This window comes from Sus scrofa, chromosome 1 (genome assembly GCF_000003025.6).
Source record: "Sus scrofa isolate TJ Tabasco breed Duroc chromosome 1, Sscrofa11.1, whole genome shotgun sequence".
Classification (NCBI taxonomy): Eukaryota; Metazoa; Chordata; class Mammalia; order Artiodactyla; family Suidae; genus Sus; species Sus scrofa.
Window position 1 is genome coordinate 197,240,162 of NC_010443.5, and position 22,911 is coordinate 197,263,072.

At 36.6% G+C, this 22,911-nt stretch overlaps 1 protein-coding gene across 1 annotated transcript in view; it reads left to right on the forward strand.

Moving 5' to 3' along the window:
- Positions 488-22,911, forward strand: part of TUSC1 (tumor suppressor candidate 1) — a 71,701-nt gene continuing 49,277 nt past the window's right edge. Inside the window, exon 1 of the mRNA XM_013993494.2 lies at positions 488-607. Coding sequence (XP_013848948.2) covers positions 488-607 — 120 coding nt within the window. The remainder of the gene's footprint in view (positions 608-22,911) is intronic.

Consider the following 22,911-nt stretch of genomic DNA (forward strand, 5'->3'; position numbering starts at 1 on the left):
GGGAGGGACGAGAACCCTCAGAGTCCGCTGCAGCCATAAGCCATATGAGGTCACCGCGGAACTGCAGGTTAGGACCCACTCGGACTCTGTAGCCACTAAGACCGTGGAGCCACAAACTCGAACCTGAAGCGCTCATTCACTCTCACACACACTCAGAGGTTATCACAATGCATTCCCACTCCCTGGGAATCCCTAACTAGTAGCTCAATCAAGCACAACTTTCAATCGGCTACACCCGACAGTTGATCCACCCAAGCAAGAGGTTCCTCTACTTCCAATCTGGAGCACTAGGACTGCTGCTCCAGTCAGGCACAGCTTCCGACCAGGAGAGTCTCCCTCAGGGGGTGATCAGTTCCCTCTTCTGCCCACTGAGGCAGGACCTGACTGGGGTTGGCCCCGGGGCCTTACCTTGTCTGGATGCCTTTCTGGTGAGTTGGTCCATCTCTCCACTGAGTCTGGTCAGAGTTCGGTCACCCGGGAGTCAGGAATGCCACTCACAAAGGAGGACCTGGAATACCGTCGGGTGGCGCGCCGCCTCATTCGGTTTGAGGCTCCCCGGCTCCCGGGCGGCCTTACCTCTGTTCCGGTGGCTCCAGGGGCCAGAACAGTTGGAATCTCGCTGGGGCCTCCAGAAATGTTACAGCAGATACCCAGCAGCCCTGCGCTGCAGCGTATCAGCTCTGGCGACAGCCCCATGGCTGTAGTGTACCAGCTCCAGCAGCTTTGTGGCTGCAGTGGATCAGCTCTTTCACCCGGCGAGAAACCAAGCGAGCACTCAGAGAGTTGAAGAACTCAGTTTTATTATGCCGGTGGGCTCAGAGGAAATCGCTCTCCAGAGTCTGAGCCCGGAAGAAGGGTTTCACAGGCTTTTATGGGCTACGTCTTCCGGGTCCAAGCTTGACTAGTTGGACTGGCATGATGTCAGGCAAGGTAGTAGATATGGAAGCAGATGCATGGGGGAGGACTGGTTGGGGCAGTTGGCTAGACTTTGCTTAGTCATCATGGCTGGGGTCTCTCCTTTCTACATTTTATTGGGACATTTTCTCCTACACCATAATAGGAACTCCCAAAAAGCCAAGTGCTTTTAATGGCCTCTAAGTTTTTTACATTATCTGTTCTTCTATTACCCATCTTATTTTCTACTTATTTCCTACCCACACTGTACTTTTGTCAAACTAGTTTTAATTCCTTCTAAATATAAAATATGTAGCACCACATGGCTTGTGTACTTCCATGTTGGTTCTGTTGGAACCCTTCCCCCACCATCAGCAAGTTCTAATTTTACTAAAAATGCCTTTTAGGCATACATTCCACCACTACCGTTCCTGTTTTATTTTTCTCCATAACTCCTTTGACAATCCAATTTGCTGCATACTTTATTGTTTGTGCTTGTGTGTGTGTGTGTGTGTCTGTGTGTGTGTGTCTACCACTACTACTATATGTTTCATTAGGGGATGGAGGTCTTCCTATTTTTTTCATGCTGCACACCTCAAACATATAGATACTGAACTATAGCTACTAAATGTATATACATATTTGAATGAATGCATGTGTCCATAATAACATAAATCAGTCTGAGTCATTTTAGCTTTGGCTATGGTTTTGTAAAAACATCATACTTCCTCTGTTCAAGAGAAGTGATGCTACCTCAAGTCTTGGCTGTACTTATCAAGCAAAGCATAGTTTTGAGCAATTTCAGAAGCAATATGAAATGTTTTGCAAATGAAAGACTCATGTAAACATCATCATATTTCCCTGAGCATGGAGTCCTTTCCCAAATATAGTCTGTGTTGTGTTTTAATAAACTGCCTAAATAACTCTTCCAGATTCCTATTTCACAAATTTTCTGAATTAAAATTACTAAATTGATATTATGACCCTCAATTATATTAAATCAAGAAGACATTAAGGCCTTCAAGCAACACCAATTGAATTATGTTCCAGGCACTCAGCTAGGCAATGGAAGTAAAAAAAAAAATGAACAAAACTTGTTTTCCACCCTCGGGTCTACATCATATTACAGAATTTTTAAAGTAGCTTTATCTTGTATAGAAAACAAACTTATGAGAGCTCATTAAGATTATTATTAAGATATTATTTTACTGATTTAATCATATTTCTCATCTTCATATTAATTATAGCTTGTTGGTTATTCTCATCTATTATGTCCATTTCATTATCTTAAGGAATTTTGCTCTTTTTCCCCCAATTTATATCCATTCTTTTCCTTTTTGTTCTTTGTTCACTGTTATCATTCTCATTTCATTTAAGTGTAAGAATTGATTTGAACATAGTGCTTTATTACCTTTTCTTCCAGAGTGTCTCAAATTCTTCAACATTACCCACCTCCTTTTATGCTTTTTGAGCCTTTATGCTTTGACTTCCAGTCACATGTGCTTATCTCTGCTTCCTCCCAAATGGCTACTGAAATGATACTAAAAAACATAAAATGCTATAAACCCACAAGGACAAAGATTATGGGAGAGGAGACAGTGGCAGATAAATTGAAAAGCAAATGGAAGAGGAATAATAAATTCATCTGGGTGGAAGGCCTAAAACCTCAGACACATGGATAGAAGGATACTGTAGATAAAGTGAGTCATTCCTTGGCAAGGGACTTTTAAAAGGTTTGGGGCTCGGAGATATTAAATCCTTTGTTATTGAAACAGGTTCCACTGCTCACTGCTTATATAATCAATACTCACAAATGTTGGTACAGAGGAAAGCTGCTTTTGATCAGATGCTGGCAATCTGAGGAGTTTCGTAGACTCGATGTCCCCCCAAAAATCACTCTGAAGATTCTACTGGGCAGTGAAACTTTTAAGGGGAAGAAGGAAAGTAATCTCAGTTAATTACTGAGATGGGGGGTCAGAGTCTTTGCCATCTCCCATCGTGTTCAGGCTCACTGAATTCTTATGATCTTCCCCTTAACATTATCTTGTTTACACAGTTTATTCACACGGTTTGTTCTTGAGGTTACTGAAGGGGAAACTAGGAAAGATATCTGGTTATCTGTTAATTATACATTCTTCATTTCTACTTCTTTGGTCTATGGAAAGAATGGACAAGGTATTGTGTAGTTAAAATATTTGAAAGGTGTGCTTGGGCTGAGATGAATAGAGCATGGGGGTGCCTGGTAAAAGTTAATTACAAAATAGCTTTGCTAGAGTGATAAGGAAAGGGGCTTCCTGCTGAGGGTAGCTTCCTGCAAAGAGCTACATACACTTTAGTGAATGAGGATAAAGTGGAAAACAGAGTAATTATTTGCAAGTCAGTGTCTGATTATGCCATAATCGCTCCTAGCCATATGAAAGCCCCCAGGCAGGGACCAGAAGTTTACAGTCTGGAGAAACATAATAGGATGTAACTGGCAATTACAGACTCAAGTGTACTAGGAAGCAAAGACAAGATATGTGACTGAAAGTGGAGAATCCATTGAAGGCTTCCATTCCTAGTCCCCTTTGCTCATAGAATGGTCATGGCCACTAAATTCTCCTAAGCAGAAGTCTATCAATTATTTTCTGAAGAAACTGGATACCCACAGGTGAAAATACCTCTATATACTAAATTGCAAGTGTCCCCCTGTTAAATAGGTGGCTCTTTCCCACCTATAGGCAGAACTCACCCATCAGCAACCATGCACGAACTAATAGCCACTCATAAATATGAACAGACACCAAGTGTAGTAGATTGTATTATTTCCAAAATACTCAGTAGCTCTCACCAGGGGACCCATTCCTTGAGAGGAAAATTCATTTAATCTGTTGACATAAACCTTGTTCTCTACCTAATGAAATACCAAAAAAAAAAAAAAGCATTGTATTTGCCCTCTGAGTTAAATAAAGCATTAAGAGCTATCATGCTACTTTATTGTTTGTATTTACCTTCTGCAGTCACACCAACAATGTCTTACATAAGGGACTGAAAAAATAGAAAAAGAAAGTGGTATAAGAAAATTTGAATAATCAAAGTACGTGAAATACTTTACTGAAAATGCTTCTCCAGTGTCCAGGACTGTGGGTAAAAGTAGATTCACATAAAGGCATATCTTGACATTTCAAAAACACCATATATTAAAAGATAATCTCATAAAATTCTAGATTAAAACAAACCATGGCCACCATCACCACTGCTCACTTAAAAGGATTGGGAAGCAGGATAGAGTTAGACTTCTAAAAAGTACTGGAAGCTAGGAGACCATGGTGAAATACCCTTAAATCCTTAGGGAAAATTGACTCTAGAATTCTATATGCAGCCAAAATATCAATCAATTGTGGGGCAAAATATAGGCCTGTGGGTGCTAAGAAAAGAGACTATTTATATGCTTTTCCTTAGAAAATTAGTGAAGGATATCCTGCAAAATGAGGCTTTAAACCAAAAGATTAGAGTCAATAAAAAGTAAATCTCAGGTGAGAGCAAGGTGAATGAAAATCCAGATGTTAGATGAACAGCAGATTTAACAAATCACCAGGTTGAGCTGGAACAGATAGAAAGAAGGCTCTAGGAAGTTTTCCGTAAAAAATAGGAGTCTCTATTATTAGAGAATATTTGGAATGCATTGTTGATAAAGCAGCTGGGAAAAAACAATGCGGAGCCATTTAATGAAACATAGAAGGTAAAAAACAAACAAATATGTGTGTGTGTGTGTGTGGTGTGTGTGTGTGTGTGTATACATATATATATCATACTAAAAATTACCAGAAAAAACAAAAAATAATATAATAAAGGAATCTATATACTATGTGAATATTTGGCTTTATACTTACAAATAATATATATAGCTCACGATAGTGAACACTAATTTTTTAAACTAAAAATCTCACACAACTATATTGGAAAGGTAAAGATGAATAAATCCTATCTATAGTTAATTTAAAATCAACTTATAATGTGCAAAATTTGTATGTCAATTAATGTGTAACTTTTTACTGAGAATTATTGTTCAAATTGTTTTCCTCTTTGATAAAGCAACATTCCTCTCTTGCTCAAGAATTTTTTTTTTTTTTTGGTTTTTAGGTTTTAGAAATTTGACTATGATATACATTTATATGAATTTCTGATGGTTTTTCTTGTCTTGAGTTCACTCAGCTACTTGAATCTCTTAAGTTTATTCCTCTTGCCAAATTTGGAAATTTTCAGCCAAGTGATGTTTAGACCAGCTCTTTCTTTTCTTCCAAGATTCTCACAATATGAATATTTGATCCTTTGCTATAGTTTGAAAGTCCTTAAGGGTCTCATAGTTTTTTTGTTTGTTGTTTTCCCAGTCTATTTTTCCTCTGCTGTTCAGATTGAGTAATTTCTATTGTCCTCTCTTCAGCTTCACTGATTATTTCCTCTGAGTCCTCCATTTTGCTGTTGGACCCTTTCTTTGACTTTGTTTATTTCAGTTCAAAATTTTCTTTATACTTTTTATTTATTTACTAAGAATTTTTGTTTTCATTCTTGCCAACTATTTTTGTAATTGATCTTTGAAGTACACTGAGGACAGCTGCTTTAGAGTGTCTGTCAGATAGTTCAAACAACTCTATGTTCTTGGTATTGTCATCTATTTGTTGCTTTTTTAATTAGCATTGACATTTTCCTATGATGAGTAACATTTTATTATTGAAATCATTATGAAATTTATGAAATAATTCTTATGAATGATGCTTTATAATTATTATTTCTAGGTGTTATGTAATGAGTCTTTGGATGTTACTTAAATCTCCAGTTGTATCTGATTGCCTCTGTCACTGATCTGGTATGGGAAGAGGGAACACTACTTCCCCTGAGGTATGAGTAGACATTCATGTTCCACAGTTGACTAATGTTGGTAGGTGATGGGGGAGGGGCTTCTCATCACTACTGAGTAAGAGCAATAGTTCTGACTCCCTACTAGACCTGCTGAGACTTCTTTGGCTACAAAAAGTAGTAAGTCCTTGTTACTACTCTCCACATAGCATTCACTGATTCCATCAGTATATAGCCTTGCTAACCATTGGATGGTGTTCATTGTCCTGTCTTCTAGGCTTCCTCTGAGATCACATAACTGCCTTGTTAGTGCTGGGAATGGATATCTAGTGTCCTCACCTAGCATCAGTACAACTTGATGGAGGTGGCAGTCTATTTTCCACTCAGCCTTTGCTTGTAGGAGTGTGGGTGGATCCACAGTATTTTCTGTGTCATTGGCTAGAGAAGAGGCATTATTATCTAAAAGTTTTCTATCTTTAGCAAATTTCCAGATTTGTTCTTTCTGTTATCTTTGGCTAGAGAGAATAGCTTTTATTGAGGCTTGTTTTATCTTCATCCATCGGCATTTCTGGATTGCCAGTTTCACCATGTTGTTCCTCAGCTTCCAAAATTGCTAGACAGTGTGCCTTCTTTTCTCCACCTTTTAGGATTTATTAATCTTCTAGAGATGCCATGACAAAATACCACAGACTAACTGGTTTAAACAACAGAAATTTATTTCCTCAGAGTTCTGGAGGCTGGAAATCTAAGATCAAGGTGCTTTTGGCAGGTTTGGTTTCTCTTGAGGCCTTTATCTTTGGATTGCAGATAGCTGTCTTAGCACTAGGTCCAAACACAGGCTTTTCTTTGTGTGTGTGCAGCACATCCCCAGTGTCTTTCTCTTCTGTTAAGGACATCAGTCATATCAGTTTAGGACTTCACCATTATAGTCACATTTACTCTTAATTACCTCTTTAAAGACTCTGTCCCCAATTATAGTCACATTGGGTGGTTTAGGGCCCAAAGCACTCTGTCTTCTGAATCTACAAAGTTTATGTTCTACTCACCATCAAAATGCATTCATTTCTATCCTAAAAGCCCCCAAAGTCTTAGCCTATTTCAGCATTAATTCTAAGTCCAAAGTCTCATCTAAATATTACCTAAATTTAGATATGAATGAGATTTTCAGTGTAATTCATCATGAGACAAAATTCTTCTCTACCTGTGAACCTATGAAACCAGTCAAATTATGTGCTTCCAAAAGGCAGTGGTGGGACAGACACAGAGTAGACATGCCCATTTTCAAAGGAGCAATAAAATGAAGAAAATGGTCATTGGTTTCAGGCAAGTCCAAAATCTAGCAAGGAAAATCCCTCCTGTGACTCATCAGAATGGATACCCTGCCTTCTGTTAGTCCCATAATTTTTTTTTTTTTTTTGTCTTTTTGCTATTTCTTTGGGCCGCTCCTGCAGCATATGGAGGTTCCCAGGCTAGGGGTCGAATCGGAGCTGTAGTCACTGGCCTACGCCAGAGCCACAGCAACGCAGGATCTGAGCCCCGTCTGCAACCTACACCACAGCTCACGGCAACGCCGGATCCTTAACCCACTGAGCAAGGGCAGGGACCGAACCCACAACCTCATGGTTCCTAGTCGGATTCGTTAACCACTGCACCACGACGGGAACTCCTAGTCCCATAATTGAACACAAATGGATGCACAATAAAAATGTTGATGTAGCTATTACATGTGTTCCTCAGAATATCTCACATTCTACCAAAGGAATGCTATGGAGAAAACTGAGGATATAGTTTAAAATGTGTTATGTGTTGTTCTTCTTCCAGAAGTTTGTCAAAGAAACAAATGATTACTTTTACGTTCCTTCTGAAGTTTGTTACTGTTGAATATATGTCAGACCCAGGACAAGAGAAGCATGTACCATCTTTGTGAATGACAATATTTCAATATCAAACATATCTTAATGAGCTTTTGCAAAATGTTGGATTTAGAATGAGGAAGGAAGAAAGGGAGGGAGGGAAAGAAAAGAAAGGAAAGGAAAGGGAAAAACATGAGAGAAAAAGTGATTGGAAACTTTGATGTCTCTTTAATGATGTAAAGGGAAACTGGTATAAAACAAAGCATGATCTTGACTTATGCTGCACACAGGTGCAACAAAGTTGTATAATCCTGCATGTCAACATGAGGATCTGTTCTGAATTCCTGGCTGAAAATCTGTTAGTACTTGGAGAGTCAGGAAAGAAAATTATGATTTAAGTCTTAGTCATTTTTCATCAGCACAACTGGTCAAAAAACCATGCTTGGAAATGTGTTATTTTCTTTCTTAGAAGGCAATTTAGAAAGCTCAGTTTTCAATATGTTGGGGCATTTCTAAATATCATTTTTAAGTGTAAGAAATTAAATATTCCTGGATTATAGATTTTTACAGTATATTTGAATGAAAGATTTTCTGTCTAACTAGGCTGTAGCTGCAGAAATCCATTCAGACTCCTGAAAATTGTATCTGTATAATATCGCCTGTGACTGTGTCACCTTTTCCATTCAACAGCTTTTTTCCATGGTCCTGCTGGCATACCTCTTCCTCATTTCGAATAGTAAGTTTTTTCCACAACCAAAAATCTGATATGTCTTATAAAAGGACATAGGTGAAGGCTTCTGCTGTGACATCAGAAACTCAGTTATACAAAATATAACATTTTACCTACTGTGTCAGACATGAAAACTTCTCATTTTGTTTCAAAATTGATGAGTATTGATTTGAAGGCACTCTGAACCTGATGCCACTTTATGCCACTTTACCAGCTGAACTTCTTTGTCATGCATATTCTCTTGGCTCCAAATCACTTCTGCTGTAGGGATATATGATTGTTAAATAGACTTACAGGCATTGGTATTGATAAAGCTCTCTGATTAACAGCATCACTATGCTTGGGTCAGCCTTTCCTATCATCCCAAACAAGCATGTGCTGTTTTGGCCTTCAATCTTTCATTTAAAGTGTAGCATGAAGAAAAAGTCTAAAATTCTGCTTGTTGTTTTTTTTTAACTTTCTTAGTTACAGCCACCTGCACAGTTTTTCTGAGTTTATTTCTTCAGTTGCTATTTTTGTAAAATCATCACACATTCAGTTCAATATTATAATCCCAACAAGTGCAGAAACTCACTTTCATCAATGCCATTGTTTTGTTTAGCCTTTATGGAGAATTGTAATTCCTGGGGGTATCTCTGTCCCTAGTATCTCTCTTTATTCATTTTTCTAGTCTCCTGAAAAGCACCAATGTGATTGTACTGTGAAAATGTTAAACATGATTTATACATGCATACCTACGATAATTACACCCCAGAAAAGCCATTAGAGATTTGAGCTCTCCCTCTCTTCTATGATTCCCTATTCCTAGCCCAATCTAGCTTTCAGCAAGGCAGACAGTGTCAGCGCTACTTATGTTAATAGCAGGGGTTCATCAGCATAAATTGCTTTTGGGGTGCTCCTCAGTGTGCGTGATGCTGTATTTGATGTTATGATTTGTAGCAAACAACAGAGGCACTCAACGATTTAGCAGCCTGTGCTTGGTTGTTGCCGCAAGGGAGCTGAGGGGCTTTTAAATAAACTATGTATGATTTCCTCACATGAGATGCTATTTAAGTGCTACACATGACAGGCAAGTGCATTTAAAGGAAACCCATATGCATCAGTTGAGATTTCCATAGCCAGTCTAAGAATCAGTTCCAGAGTGTGGCCTGCTGAAGCAATGATGAACTCAGGGAAGCCATTGAATGAATTAGGGGGTGGAGGAAGACAGGAAAACACAGGGAAAATGTGTGATAAATAAAAAGATTTGCAGGGACTTTGGTGTTTGGCTCAGGAGGAGACAGGGGAAAAATAAGGACTTGGTAGGGGAGAATGCTAATGTTATGTGATACAAAGTGATATATGGATGACCAAAGCATGCTGAGATGCAGCCTTCACTGTGAGTAGTTCATATGAAAATTGAAACATAATTACAACCAAACAATGCCAAAAATTCCCATAGATAGTCTTAAAGAATATTGATTCTACCAAGAACTAAAGCACACAGCACTCACTTTAAAAGCCCCAATATTTTATTTGAGCATGCATTGCGTTTCATACATGGTAGTTCCTCAATAAATACTTGTAAATATATTTACCATAAAGTGTTCTAAGAATTGGAATACCCAAGTAAAAATGGAAATACCCATTAGTTATTTTTGCCATTTTTCTTGTTACCCAAATTAAAATTTTGAATGTCCATTTTTAGACTGTCATGCCAACTTTACAGTTGTATTATGAGAGGTACACTTAGGTTTTGTGCTGGTCAGAGAGCCCTTCTACTTTCTGATTTTCTTTGTTTTTCTTGATTTAATATTTTCATTTACAAGCTAATAGTAGGTAAAGATTCAGATGTACTGACTCTCCAGTTTTGATAAAAAATACCCCCCACCCCCCACAAAATGGCTTCTTTTATCTCTTGTTATCTTAGTCATTTATCTGTTTATAAACATGTTCTTTTTTGCTCCAAGATATACAATCTGTTGCCTAGCCAATGAAACAGTATGATTTCAAATGCTAAAATCACTTCATTGATGTGTCTATACTTTAGCACTTGGCATTATATACTGTAGATAGATAGATATAGACATATATCTTGCCATTAGAAAGTGATTCCTTTGAATCACAGACCTTAGTTTTGCATCCTAGAGCCTAGCACAGTGCCTGATATGTAATAGCTATTCAATAGAAGAACTGACTGCATTTTAAATATTATATCTTTGTAAAAATCTTCACATTTAAAATCAGCACTCTAATTCAATTCCTGTGGGATGGAAGGTACTATGCATCTGTGAACTTGGGCTCCAGGTGCATGTAACAAGTTTAAATTAAATATACCCTCCAGAGCCTCATTGTTGGGTGATAGAGGAGTAAGAGAAGAGTAATAATGGTATTTCATGACATATATTTCTGTCCAGTGTGGAAACTCATCTTTTGCCTGGACTCCAGTGAAAAATACTTTTCTTCTATCAGAAAGAGATTTCAGTTCTCCTGATTACCCCACAGTTCATTAGATGACACTGAACTCATTCAGAGATCCGAAAACAGAGTACTCCAAAAAATAAAAGGTAACAAGGCACAGAATTTTATAAAAAAAAGAAAATTTTTCTTTGGGTAATATGCAAAGCAGACATCAGCATTTTTCAAAAGAAATTGAAAAGAAAATATTTTTGTATAAATTTATGAGGACATTTTAAAGTGAACTTTGAGCAATCATGTAAACAAGTGCAAGAATAAGTCCTGAACCTACAAGAGAAGATCCACAATATAATGAATTATATAAAGAGCACAGGTCATCCACAATTGGATGAATACAGTTTAGAAAATTCTAGAGAATGAAGCCCATATTTAACTGGGGATGGGTTTTACTAATTTTTAGGGGGCAGTTATACTACTGAATGTGATTTTTATAAATATATTTTCTTATAAAAATATCTGCTTGCTATGGTGAATCCTTGATTGAATAGTTGTAGAACAGTGTCAGAGTAGTAATTGTTGAATCATCATCATACGTTTTTTGCTATCTTTGTAAGATTCTTCTTTAAAGAACCCTCTTAAGAACTATTAGTGATAACTGTCTAAACTATTCTGGCCAGAGTTTCAGAGCACAGAGTAGACAGTAGAGGATAAGCAGTTTCACTCATGAAGAAAGTTGTTCCAATGCAGCTTATTAATAGATTGGTGTTAAACATGCTTTACATGCATGACCTCTCCCAGAGACTCTATGAATCCCCACAGTCCCATCCCTTTTCTTTCATATCTACTGAGAAGTATTGTGCCCTGCAGACACTTTATTGGCCAATGAACATCAGAATTAAAAAAAAAAAAAAAATACAATTCCTGCCAAGCTACTGCAAACACAAGGCACTGTAGTTTAAGGGATCTCTTGGGGAAATACAAATCATTGCACTTAATAGCCTGACTATACAAACAGTCACCGAATGGTGTTTATTTCTGGATCCAAGGCCATAAAATTTGTCATTGGCCTTCCATGCAGGAATTGCTTGCGAGGACATTTCATTATGTGATCTATCTCCCTCAATTTCCAAGCCTCATATGAAAATGAGCCCAGTATTTTGTAAATGGTGGAAAGAAGCCTTGGTTTGACTCCCAAGAAAGACTTTATTTTCTACACTTACATTTTTAAGAAAGAGCAAAGCTTTGTGGTATGTTCATTTCATGATAATCAGACATAAAAGAGAGAAGAACATAGTGGCAGAGGGAAAGAAAAGTGGAAGAGGAAAAAATATGTGTACTAAAGTTAGCAAATTTATTAACGTTTAGCAAACTGGCAAAGCAACTGGTATCACTCAACCGAGCATAAAACCAGACCGCTTATCTGATTTGGCTCTCAATGAATATTTTTCTTTCTGAGATTTCAGAGGCAGTTTTATAGTGCAATATGTTTTTTAAATTCTAGAAATCAAGTATCTCAGAATTTTTTTTCTTTCTGAAATATTGTGATTAGAGTTGGATACACATGGATCAATTTATACTTGGCTCCAAGAGAATATTATAAAGCTTCATGAAAAACATGCTGTGGTGAATTGCTCAGATATTTAAACTTTTGCCATCAGTCTTATCCATTCACTCTTATGATTCTGGCAAAGCTCAACAATCAGTGGCCACATAATTAAATAACTTGACTGCCAAGAATCCTAAACTGCAGTCCCTATATGGACAACCAATACCTTTTAAAACCAATCAATAATAACATCATGACACTTTCATCACTAACATCTGACTACTGCCCCCATTCCTTGGTTGATTGTAAGTATATAGCTGCTGACTACCTGTGTGACCTTAGTTCCTTACCTGTAAAATAGACACAATAATAACTACTTCACAGGGATATTATGAAGATTAAATGGATTAATAGAGCCCTACATATAATAGAGACTATTATAAGTTTTAGTTTCCTTTCCCTCTTGTCCTCCTATATAAATGTCCACTTCTTGATTGTATTTTTATTGCTCTTTTGGGGGAGAAAAAAAAATTTCCTTTAACCCTTCTAGGCACTCTGGCTGCCCTAATAATCGAATTGACACTGGATTAACAGGAGAACAACAAATTTCATTACATATGGATGGGGGCTCCGTTGAAACAATGAGACTCAAAGTCAGTCAGTTGAGAATTTTTAATGCTATTTTGAACTAAAGAATGGGATTGGGTCCTGGACCTTCAAAGGGGTGAAAGCTGATTCACAGAATAAGAAAACCAGATGTTTGGTAATTAGATGTTTGTCCTGCTACACAGATGACTTCCAAGAAAAAGTCGTCCCTGGGTAATAGCTCTCTTTCTGGGCCAGGCCTCCATCTAAATTATTTTAGGCAGTGAAGAGAGATGTAAAATTTTTCTTCAGTCTGATGAGTTTCATCAGCCTTCAGCTCAGAATGGTCAGCACAAGTTGGGGAGCTTCATTTGGAACACTTTCACTCTATGAGTCCTTTTGTTTGAGTAGAGAGACACATGTATGTGGTCAGGAAAGGACTGAACTAATAGTGAAATCCTCTCAGTAACAGCAAACTGAAATCTAGTTATGACGTGGTAATGCATTTCCACATCTTGATGAGTCTAAAAGCTCAGATCTTTGTTTCAGGACACTGTTTAAGACCTTAATTACAAAGTCAATTGTGTTTACTACTTATATGATTTGTTACATGAGAGTCATTAATAATCTAACTGTAACATTTTATGTTTATACGCACACTCTTTAATCTATTGAAGAATTGTTTCTCAATTATAGTTGGAAGAAATGTTGGTTTTATAACACAGTGAAGGAACAACAATATGATTCTCTAGAAAAATACTGATAAGACTAATTACAGAATTTTTTTTTCAGAGCTGGGGGCAGGAGTCTTTAGAAAGCTTATGTTCCTGGAAACCAAACTGTTTATAAGTTTTCTAGTATATTTCAGAACACTCCAGTAAACAATCTACAAACCGACCCTTAATTTTGCCTCTGGTATAAATTCATTTATCTTACAACAATCAAATGAAACCTAGTTATTATAAATCCATATGTACCAAGAAGTCCTATTTTCTATTTTCTACATCATGTATCATCCTGAGATCTACTTCCGTGGCCTCTAAGTGACTTGAGATTATAAAATCACATGAAAAAATCTGTATGTATAAGTAAAGGTTTTATTGTGCCTAGGTTAAGTGTTCATGCTTTCAGTAGATTCTCGAAGGGGTTCTGTAACTTTTTCTGTACCTGTCACATAATAAGAAACCTTAATCCACTTAAGTACCTAATAGATGCCAGGCAGACTGCTGGAAGCTTTCATTTTATTTTATTGTTTTATCCTTATAACAGACATGTGACATTGCTATAATTAGTACTTTCATTTGTAAACCTTGTGAATGGTCTTTCTGAATTCACAATTTCATTCTGCCATATTTGACGCATCAAGCATCCTTATCCGGATTATTAATTATAGTCAGATTGGGAATCTTTGTGTCCTCTATTGTGAGAAACACATAGCCACTAAGCCCAAATGATAAGTCTACTGCTGCTGCTACTACTAAGATTGCAACTCTAACAATGACAAGGTTGGAATATCAGTGATGTAGGGTCCCACACTCGGATGCCCATGATTCCAGCCCATAGTGTAAATGAGCAGAATAGCCTGAATATAAAAACAGAAGGACATTGCAGGGCCTAAGGTGAATTGTTGAGTGGGCAGCTGCTATTCAGTTCTAACCAACTGTTGCCTGAGGAATATTGAAACACTGTTTCTAGACCTTCAGACCTTAATTTCTTTTTAAAAGCACACCTGGGTCAAATAAAACCAGGCTGTGCACAGGATCTTGCCCTTGTACTTCCATTTCTTGGTTCTATGCAAGATGATTCCATCTTATATTGTAGGAGTTATTGTCATCCTATTTTTTAAAGCATACAATTAAATGTTTAGTTAATTATTAAAGCAGTCAGTTATTACAGCTCTGGTATTTATCAGGTAAGTTGGTCTAACATAGTATTGGTTTCATTTGCAAAATAAGAGTAGCTGGATAATTATAATCATTGAAGACTTTAAGAAAGAGAGAGTGCATTCAATTCGAGGTTTTGGAAAATAACTTTAGTGATGTGAAGGTAGTTTGAAAAGGGTGGTATATTAGAGTCCCATTCATTTGAGATTAGAAAGGACACAGTGATGCCCTTGGGAAGGAAGCAAAACAGGCTCACAGGATAGGTAATAAAGAAGTGCAATCAAGATTTGGTAAACTACTGGATATGGGAAGTAAGCAAGGGAGAAGTGAGAATTCAGGGGGTATAGATTCTGTTATGAGATTATCTATGTTTAAATCCCAGCTCTGCTACTAAAAACTACAGAAATATATAGAGATATATTTAATATTACATGCTTCCTCATCAGATTGTTAAAAGGATTAAATGAGCTATTGTGGAAAATATGCTAAGTACAAGAGCCTAGCACAGTGTGAGCTTCCAAATCAGTGTGCTCTACTAGCGAGGGGCTACAGTGACAACTTCCAGACTTCCAGCTTCCTGATTGCAGTTGTGAGGTGGAGGATGGAGGTTCTCTTTAGCCAGGTTCAATGTCTGCAAGTTTTTTGATCTTTTTCTCAAGGCAGCAAGATGGCTACTATAGTTTCCTCCATTACTTTGTATTCCAGATAGAAAAAAAAAAAAAGATACTTTTTGTCAGGAAAGAAAATGCTTTCCTATAAGCCTCTAGGAGACTTCTGCTTACTTGTTTTCTACTAGAGCTGTATCAGAAGGCCAGTCTTAACGACAAGGATGGCTGAGACAGTGAAAATTTCATTAGGACATCTTTGCAGTCCTGATCAAATTCAAGATTCTGATAGTGAGAAAGAAGAGATTTATACCTTTGATAGAGGGTTTGCCACAGACTCAAAGAACAGACATTCTTATGCCATGATTTAAAAGAAATCTGGGGAAATTTAGGAGTGACTAGCTGAACTCTGAAGTAATTCTTCAGCCATTGGATTCTGTCATTTAATCTAGCTAATCTTCAAGAGAAGCATTATGTGGTTATTTAAACATTATTGTTTGGTGATAACATTTTATTAGCAAACAAATCAGCAAAATAATAAATAGAAAGTAATTGTATATATACAAAAGTAATTTTACCTCTGCTGGTTAATTGTTATGTCTCAGCATACTGTAAAGTACATATTAACACAAGGCTTTATTTCAATTCCTCTTCCCTTTACCACCACCTCTCCCACCCCCCACCCCCCAATAACAAATACCTACGGCTGGTCATTTATGCAATTTTTTAAATTAATTTACTTGCAAATTATTCAGAGGTATTAATGCATTATTATTCATTTTCTAAGCAAATTGCAAGTGTAGCTACTTTACAATACTGTTTTCCTTCAGTATAATCACCATGTGTTAGAATGTTTTTCGTTAAGATGTCAGCTCACTTTGTAATATGTACTATTATCACTTATTATACTGTGCCATATGATTTATGTATTACAGAAGTAACTAAATTTGTATTAACTTGGTAGATTGCTGTGTGCAATAGTTAGGAACTAAGACTTTTAACTTTTTATTGTATTTTTAAATAACAAAGTTACAAACACTGCGCAAAATTCAGTATAATCTATCCCTTGCCTCATTCAGCATGCTTCTGAGAGAACATTTTTTTAAAAAGAGTACAAGAGAAAACTTTCTGTACAAATCCTTTTAGAAATGAAGAGAAAATAAATAGGTGAAGTCCAGCAGAGAATTTCCAATAAGAGAATAATTTCTCCAAACTTGTTTCACAAAGAATCAACGTGTATAAATCAATATTAATGTGACTTTAAGCAATGTATTTGGGCCACAGTTTACTATTACATATTGGCTGGAAACATATGTTGTGTAGGAAGCAAGTTCATTTCTGGCAATTGGTACAAATTTTTATGAAGCAAACCTAATTGTGTATGATATACATGGTACAGTGTAACGACTTTATCAGTTTTTCCACTTTTAGTTGAGCAAGTGATCATCCTTGCAGAAATGAGGAGAAGACAATTACTTCCCCTTTCTCTCTTACATACTTGATTCCAAGGGAAACTTAAAAAAAAAGTGTGGGGGGGGAAGAAAAGCCTAAGTGGGAGATCAAAGGGAGCCTTGCAAGAGAGAAACTGGAACGTAGGCTTCTGTTTTCATTTGTCAAAGAACTGGAGAAAAAAATGGTGTCCTTTTGAGTGAAGATTTTACTTACAGAACTCCTTGGGGATTCTTAGATGGAAACTAAAACGAAGGCCTAAAAAAGAATGAGTCTGCATGACTCATTGACCCACCCAGGCCCAGGCCTGCAGTCTCCACTTTATCAGACCTCCACAGGCAGGACATCTAAGCCCACGAAGCAGCTGACTTCCCAAGGACAAAGACAGCCCCAGGGAGAAAGTTAAATTTTATACCATCGGAGTTCCCGTCGTGGCGCAGTGGTTAATGAATCCGACTAGGAACCATGAGGTTGCGGGTTCGGTCCCTGCCCCTGCTCAGTGGGTTAACGATCCGGCGCCGTGAGCTGTGGTGTAGGTTGCAGTCGCGGCTCGGATCCTGCGTTGCTGTGGCTCTGGCGTAGGCCAGTGGCTGCAGCTCCGATTCAACCCCTAGCCTGGGAACCTCCATATGCCGCAGGAGCGGCCCAAAGAAATAGCAAAAAAAAAGACAAAAAAAAAATATATATATATATATATATTTTATACCATCATCTCAACCGCCATCCTGGACCTATAGAACTCAGCACATGACCCCCTGGCTATGAAACCTGATACTCTCCCAATGGTGGGGGGTGGGGAGGCTCTGAGTTCCTCATGCTCAGTGTTCGTGGCCTCTGGTTTGCTGGTCAATAAATCTTGCTTGAGATCTCACTGCTCTGGTCAACCATTTTTCTTTCCCCAGAGCTCTAATAGGGATCACCTGGGAGAAATGTGGCTTGGTGAAAAATGTAAATACACAATCAATGAAAAATGAAAGCCAAAATATCATCAGAATTATTTAAATGATAGGGATGAAGGGTGTTTCAATTTTACTATAAATTTTCATAATAAAATACTGAGAAGAGTGTTGTTCAGCTAGACTCAAGATGGATGAGGGCATTTGACCAAGAATTTGGACAAATACTACCCCAAAACATAAAGTCAGCGATTGCTAAATAGCAAAATCTAGCTAAGCACATTTGAACAACGAATTGGCTATATTCAGCAATTCATGAAGTGCCCCAAGGAGTTATACAAAATGGAAGGTTTTTGTAGAAAGGATGAGGCAAGGAAGTCATTAGCAAAAGAAAACAAAAGGTTATTGGGGGCAGGACGCCTTCTTTTTCAAGAGAAAGGGAGAACCCTGGGTTTTATCATGCAGATTGCCTCTTCCTCCTCTGAGGAGTGGGGGTGGTAGAGAGGCCCTTTTTCCTACTTATAGATAACCTCATTGGTGCTGATGAGAAAATTCCAGACTGATTGATTAAGATTACATTTCTGGTGAAGGCGAAACTGCCTTTAGTTTAGGTTTTAAATCTAGGTTAGGTATCATGGTCTACAGCAGTAGTGATACCTTTTTGGGCCTGTGGTTTTTCTCTTTAACAAGGGAAGAATATAAATAGAAGTTTCAATACAGGTTTTCTATACTACTTTGGAATATTCTCTGAGATCCTCACTGTGGAGACATTAATTTTGAGACTATATACTTGACTTGATTAAAGCTGATCTACCAAGAATTTGTAGCAAAGATATAAAGAAATTCATAGAGACATTCCTTTTGAAATGGGAAACAAGAATATACATGTTACCCAATTGAATATTGTACCAGAGTTTATAGATTATATAATAATCAAATAAAATATATTTCATAAATCTGTAAGGTATGGAAAATTTGAAAGAAAGACAAAATTGTCATAATTTAACTGTCATTGGATTGTCTTCCTATGAAACCAATAGAATTTAGAAGTAAATTATTGACTTTTATATTATAATTCACTAAGATCTTTGTATTTAAAGTTGTATATAAAAACCAAATATATTCAAGTTAGAAAAAGATTTTTTAAAAAATCCTTAAAGCTATAACCAAAATAAATAAATAATTAACATAGGTATAAATAAATCAATCAAAATATACACTGGACTTCTATGGGGAAAATTTTTTTAAAACTTCATTAAAAATATTAAAGGATACCTAAGTAAACTGAGAGATATACAATATCATGAATAGGAAATCTTGATAGTGCAAAGTTATATGTTCCTCCATGTTTGTTGCAGTATTATTTAGAATAGCCACCATATGGAAGTGCCCATTAACAGATAAATGGATAAATAAGGGGTGGGGTGTGTTTACATATGTATAGAGAAGGTGTGTGGAGTGTTTGTGTACACACCTATATACACAAGGGGATATTAACCATGAAAAAGAATGATATCTTGCAATTTTGAGACAACATAGATGAACCTAGAGGGCATTATGCTAAGTGAAATAAGTCAGACAAAGACAAATACTGCATGCTTTCATTTATAAGTGGAACCTAAAAAATAAAACAAATGAACAAACATTACAAAATAGAAACAGAGTGATAGATACAGAGAACAAGCAGGTGGTTGTCCAAAGGGAAGAGTGTGTGTGGGGGTGTGGGGGGATGAGAGAAATAGATGAGGGAAATTAAGAGGTACAAACTTCCAGTTGCAAAATAAATGAATCACAGATATGAAATATGGTGTGGTAAATATAGCCAGTGAAAATTAAGGGAAAAAAGAAAGAACTTCAGAAAAAGGAGAAATTCTGAAAACCAAGGAAAAGTTACTCTTTTGTAAAGGACATTTAAATTTATAAGAGAAATCTCTATTTATAATCTCTCTGTACCAGGAAGAGAAGGATGATTAAATCTCTAGAAATCCTTATCAAGGGAGAAGGCCACAATTTAGATCTCTGTAGAAACCACACTCTGATTCACTGTGCTTTTCCTGGTACCTTCCTTAACTGGCTTCAATCCCATCTTTTTTTCTTTCTTTCTTTCTTTCTTCTTCTTTTTTTTTCCTATGTCTCTTCTATGTCTACATGAGCTATATATGTTATATCTTCTGATTTTCTTCCCTTAATTTGTCTTATTCCAGGGTGTTTAAAACCTGGAAGGACAGAGAGAAAATTATTTCTCCTCCCCTACAATGCATAGAATAAGATTTCATGTATATAAATGTTAAAAATCATGCCAAACAATATAATCTACTCTCCATAGCCAGATTGTCTGGGAAAGATGAACATCAAACTCAGTAGAGGCATTTGCTCTGGAAGGTAGTAAGCATAAGTAATTGAGGTAAGAGGGCTCCACTTCATTTTTATGTTCTTACTTACCATTGGTCATGGGTAAATAGGTCTTTTTACATTATATTTTACATTTTTTTGTATGTCTGAAATATTTTATATTGAAAAAAGACACATCCATATTGAAAAACTAAACAGAAAACATAAATAAAATAGGGAATAAATCAACTTGTAAAAAATAGCCACCATATGAAATAGAAACAGAACAATCTGACTAAAACTAGACAAAGATAAATGAGGGGAGACAATAAAATATATTGGAACCTATTTCAAAGTCTGTTCACATAAACAAGTCAGTGTTATTAGAATGTGGACAACAAACAAAAAGCAGTGACAGATTCAAAGAGCACTTTACAGGAAAAGGGGTGGGAGGATGTGGGCAAGGAATGACCAAGATAATGGGAATTTACTGGGTTATAAATCAAAGCTATCGATTGAGCTAATCATTTAAGTTATTGTTTTGTTACGAGGATATGAATATACTTGCACTTTTTAGTGGCATTTGGCAATATCCTTCTCCCCTTTCCTAGGGTTGCAGGCAGTTAATAAGGGGCCCAATTCATCTTGGATTGCCCAAGAGTTCTCTAGTTTTTGGAGTGTTTCTCACTTCCCCAAAATTGCTTAGTCTCAAACTAACTGAAATCGTTGGTCACTGTTTTAGGTGAATTTGGACAGCATAACATTTTTTGTAGAAATCAAATTACTGTTCCTAGAATGATTTCATACTGTTGTCAGATGTACAAATTCTAACATCTTTCAGCAATCTCCAATACTAATGATTTTATTTATTCGTTGCATTCAAGTAACTTGTGTGATAAGTCTAGAAGACCCTTAGTCTAATAATCACATTCCTAAGGTTACAGTAAGCATGCTCTTAATATCTTTTCAGCCTTACTTTCCTGTGGGCATTTTACCTTTAAATTGGCTCGTACTTTTTATCTTTCAAATATGGACTTTGATGATGCTTTCTCATAACTACAGAAGTAACTGCCTGCCCAAAAAGGAAGGAGGAAATTTGAGGTATTGGTACTATATAAAATGAGCCCTGGTAATTCTGAAGTGCTCACGATGAGAACCATAGGTTTAGAGGATGAAGGAATAATTTTAGTGGATGATGGTATGCTGAGGGTTTCTTTCTGTGCTTTATTCATGTTAATTAGGTGAAAATAAATTTTGCTTTTCAAAAATGTCTTTACATATTGGTTTAGGGATAATAATTAATTTGTATATGCATGTATGTGGGAATTACAATATTTCATGTATCATTAAAGAATTAGAATATTCCATAAACTGGAATTAAAATATTCCATAAATCATTAAAGTATTTAATCTAAGAATGTTTGATTTCTAGAATTAGAATTTTGCAGTGTTGGATTATATCAATGATTAGTTGGCAATGTTATTTGACTGTAAACCTCTTGGGCCATTCTAAAGCAAAAGAAAGTTTTGATTAATGTCTATTTAATATCTTTTCTACCAGAATTATTGCAAAGAGAGAAACTATGTAAGAATTTATTATTTTCATTGACAAAATCAGTGATGTATAGAAATCTCATCCCTTCTTTCTTGTATATTCCATGGTACCCAATAAAACTAGCTATGCTAAATGATTAATTCCTAAATTTAAAATGGAATGTCTGCCACAAAACTAAATCACGGCCAGGAGATTGCTTGGCATAAATCCTTCACAAGATGCTATAACCTTTATCGGTTTTGAAATGTGCCCCCATCAAGGAGCCCTTAGGCAAATGTACAAGGGACCCAGATGACATTTACATAGCCATTGTGTCAGATTAGACTTTGTGATCCTCCCACATCATCAGGCAAAGTCCGAACATAGCAGATGCATGACAGATTGCCCAAGCCTGATGCATAGCAAATTAGTAGCGAAACAATAGGGCTTTATTCAAATTTGGGCTCCATGTCCAAGGGATCCTCTGACAGGAGGCAATCTTCAAGTTCAAGCCCTTAAAACTAAAAGGTGCAGGACATGCTTCAGTATCAGTTCTTTTCTTTTCCGTAGTGCATAATTACCCAGTAACAAGCATGATCTTCTTCTACTTCCCAGGGCTAAAAAGCAGGCAGCAAATATTTTGCAGCTGGCATATTTCTGAGTAACTGGAAGAGCCCAGTGATGTTTGTTTGATTACTGATGGATTGCTTTATCATGAAAGAAATTATGTTCCCCTTGGTCCCCAGCAGCTGAATTTTAATTCACTTATATTTAAAAAAATAGTTTTTGATGTTGTTAGCATATTATTCCAAAAAATCCCCTGTATAAAATAATAATACACACTAGTGTAGAAGAAAGTAAATTGAAAACATTTCTGTTTCTTTTAGGTAGAAGATGGTCGAAAGTGTTGTAGGAGAATTTGTCTACTTTTTATATTGAGAGTTAGCCTTTACATCTGTGTTTAAAAATCATTCATGAATTGCAATGACTGAGAGATAAAAGTGGCAAGTATCCTGGGGACAGTTACTAGAACCCCAGGAAAGGAGTCAGCAAGGCCTGAGTTCTGGCCCTAGAGGCAGAGCTAAATAATTACTCAGATTTGAGCAGATTTGAGTCCTTTGACTTTCTATGTTTGATTTTCCATGCCTACAAGATGATCATAATTTATCATCCATACCAGGACAGGTTTGAGAGTGAACAAGACTGCTAACAGTAACTACAGCAGGTCTAAATCTGGATTGTGTTAGGTAAACCAGGGTTTTTGATGATCTTGCTTATCTGTGAAATGAAATTTGTTATTAAGTGTTCTTTGCTGTCGAGTTTTAAAGCTTATGATTTTAGGTACACTCCTCTTTGATAATAAACTTCCTAT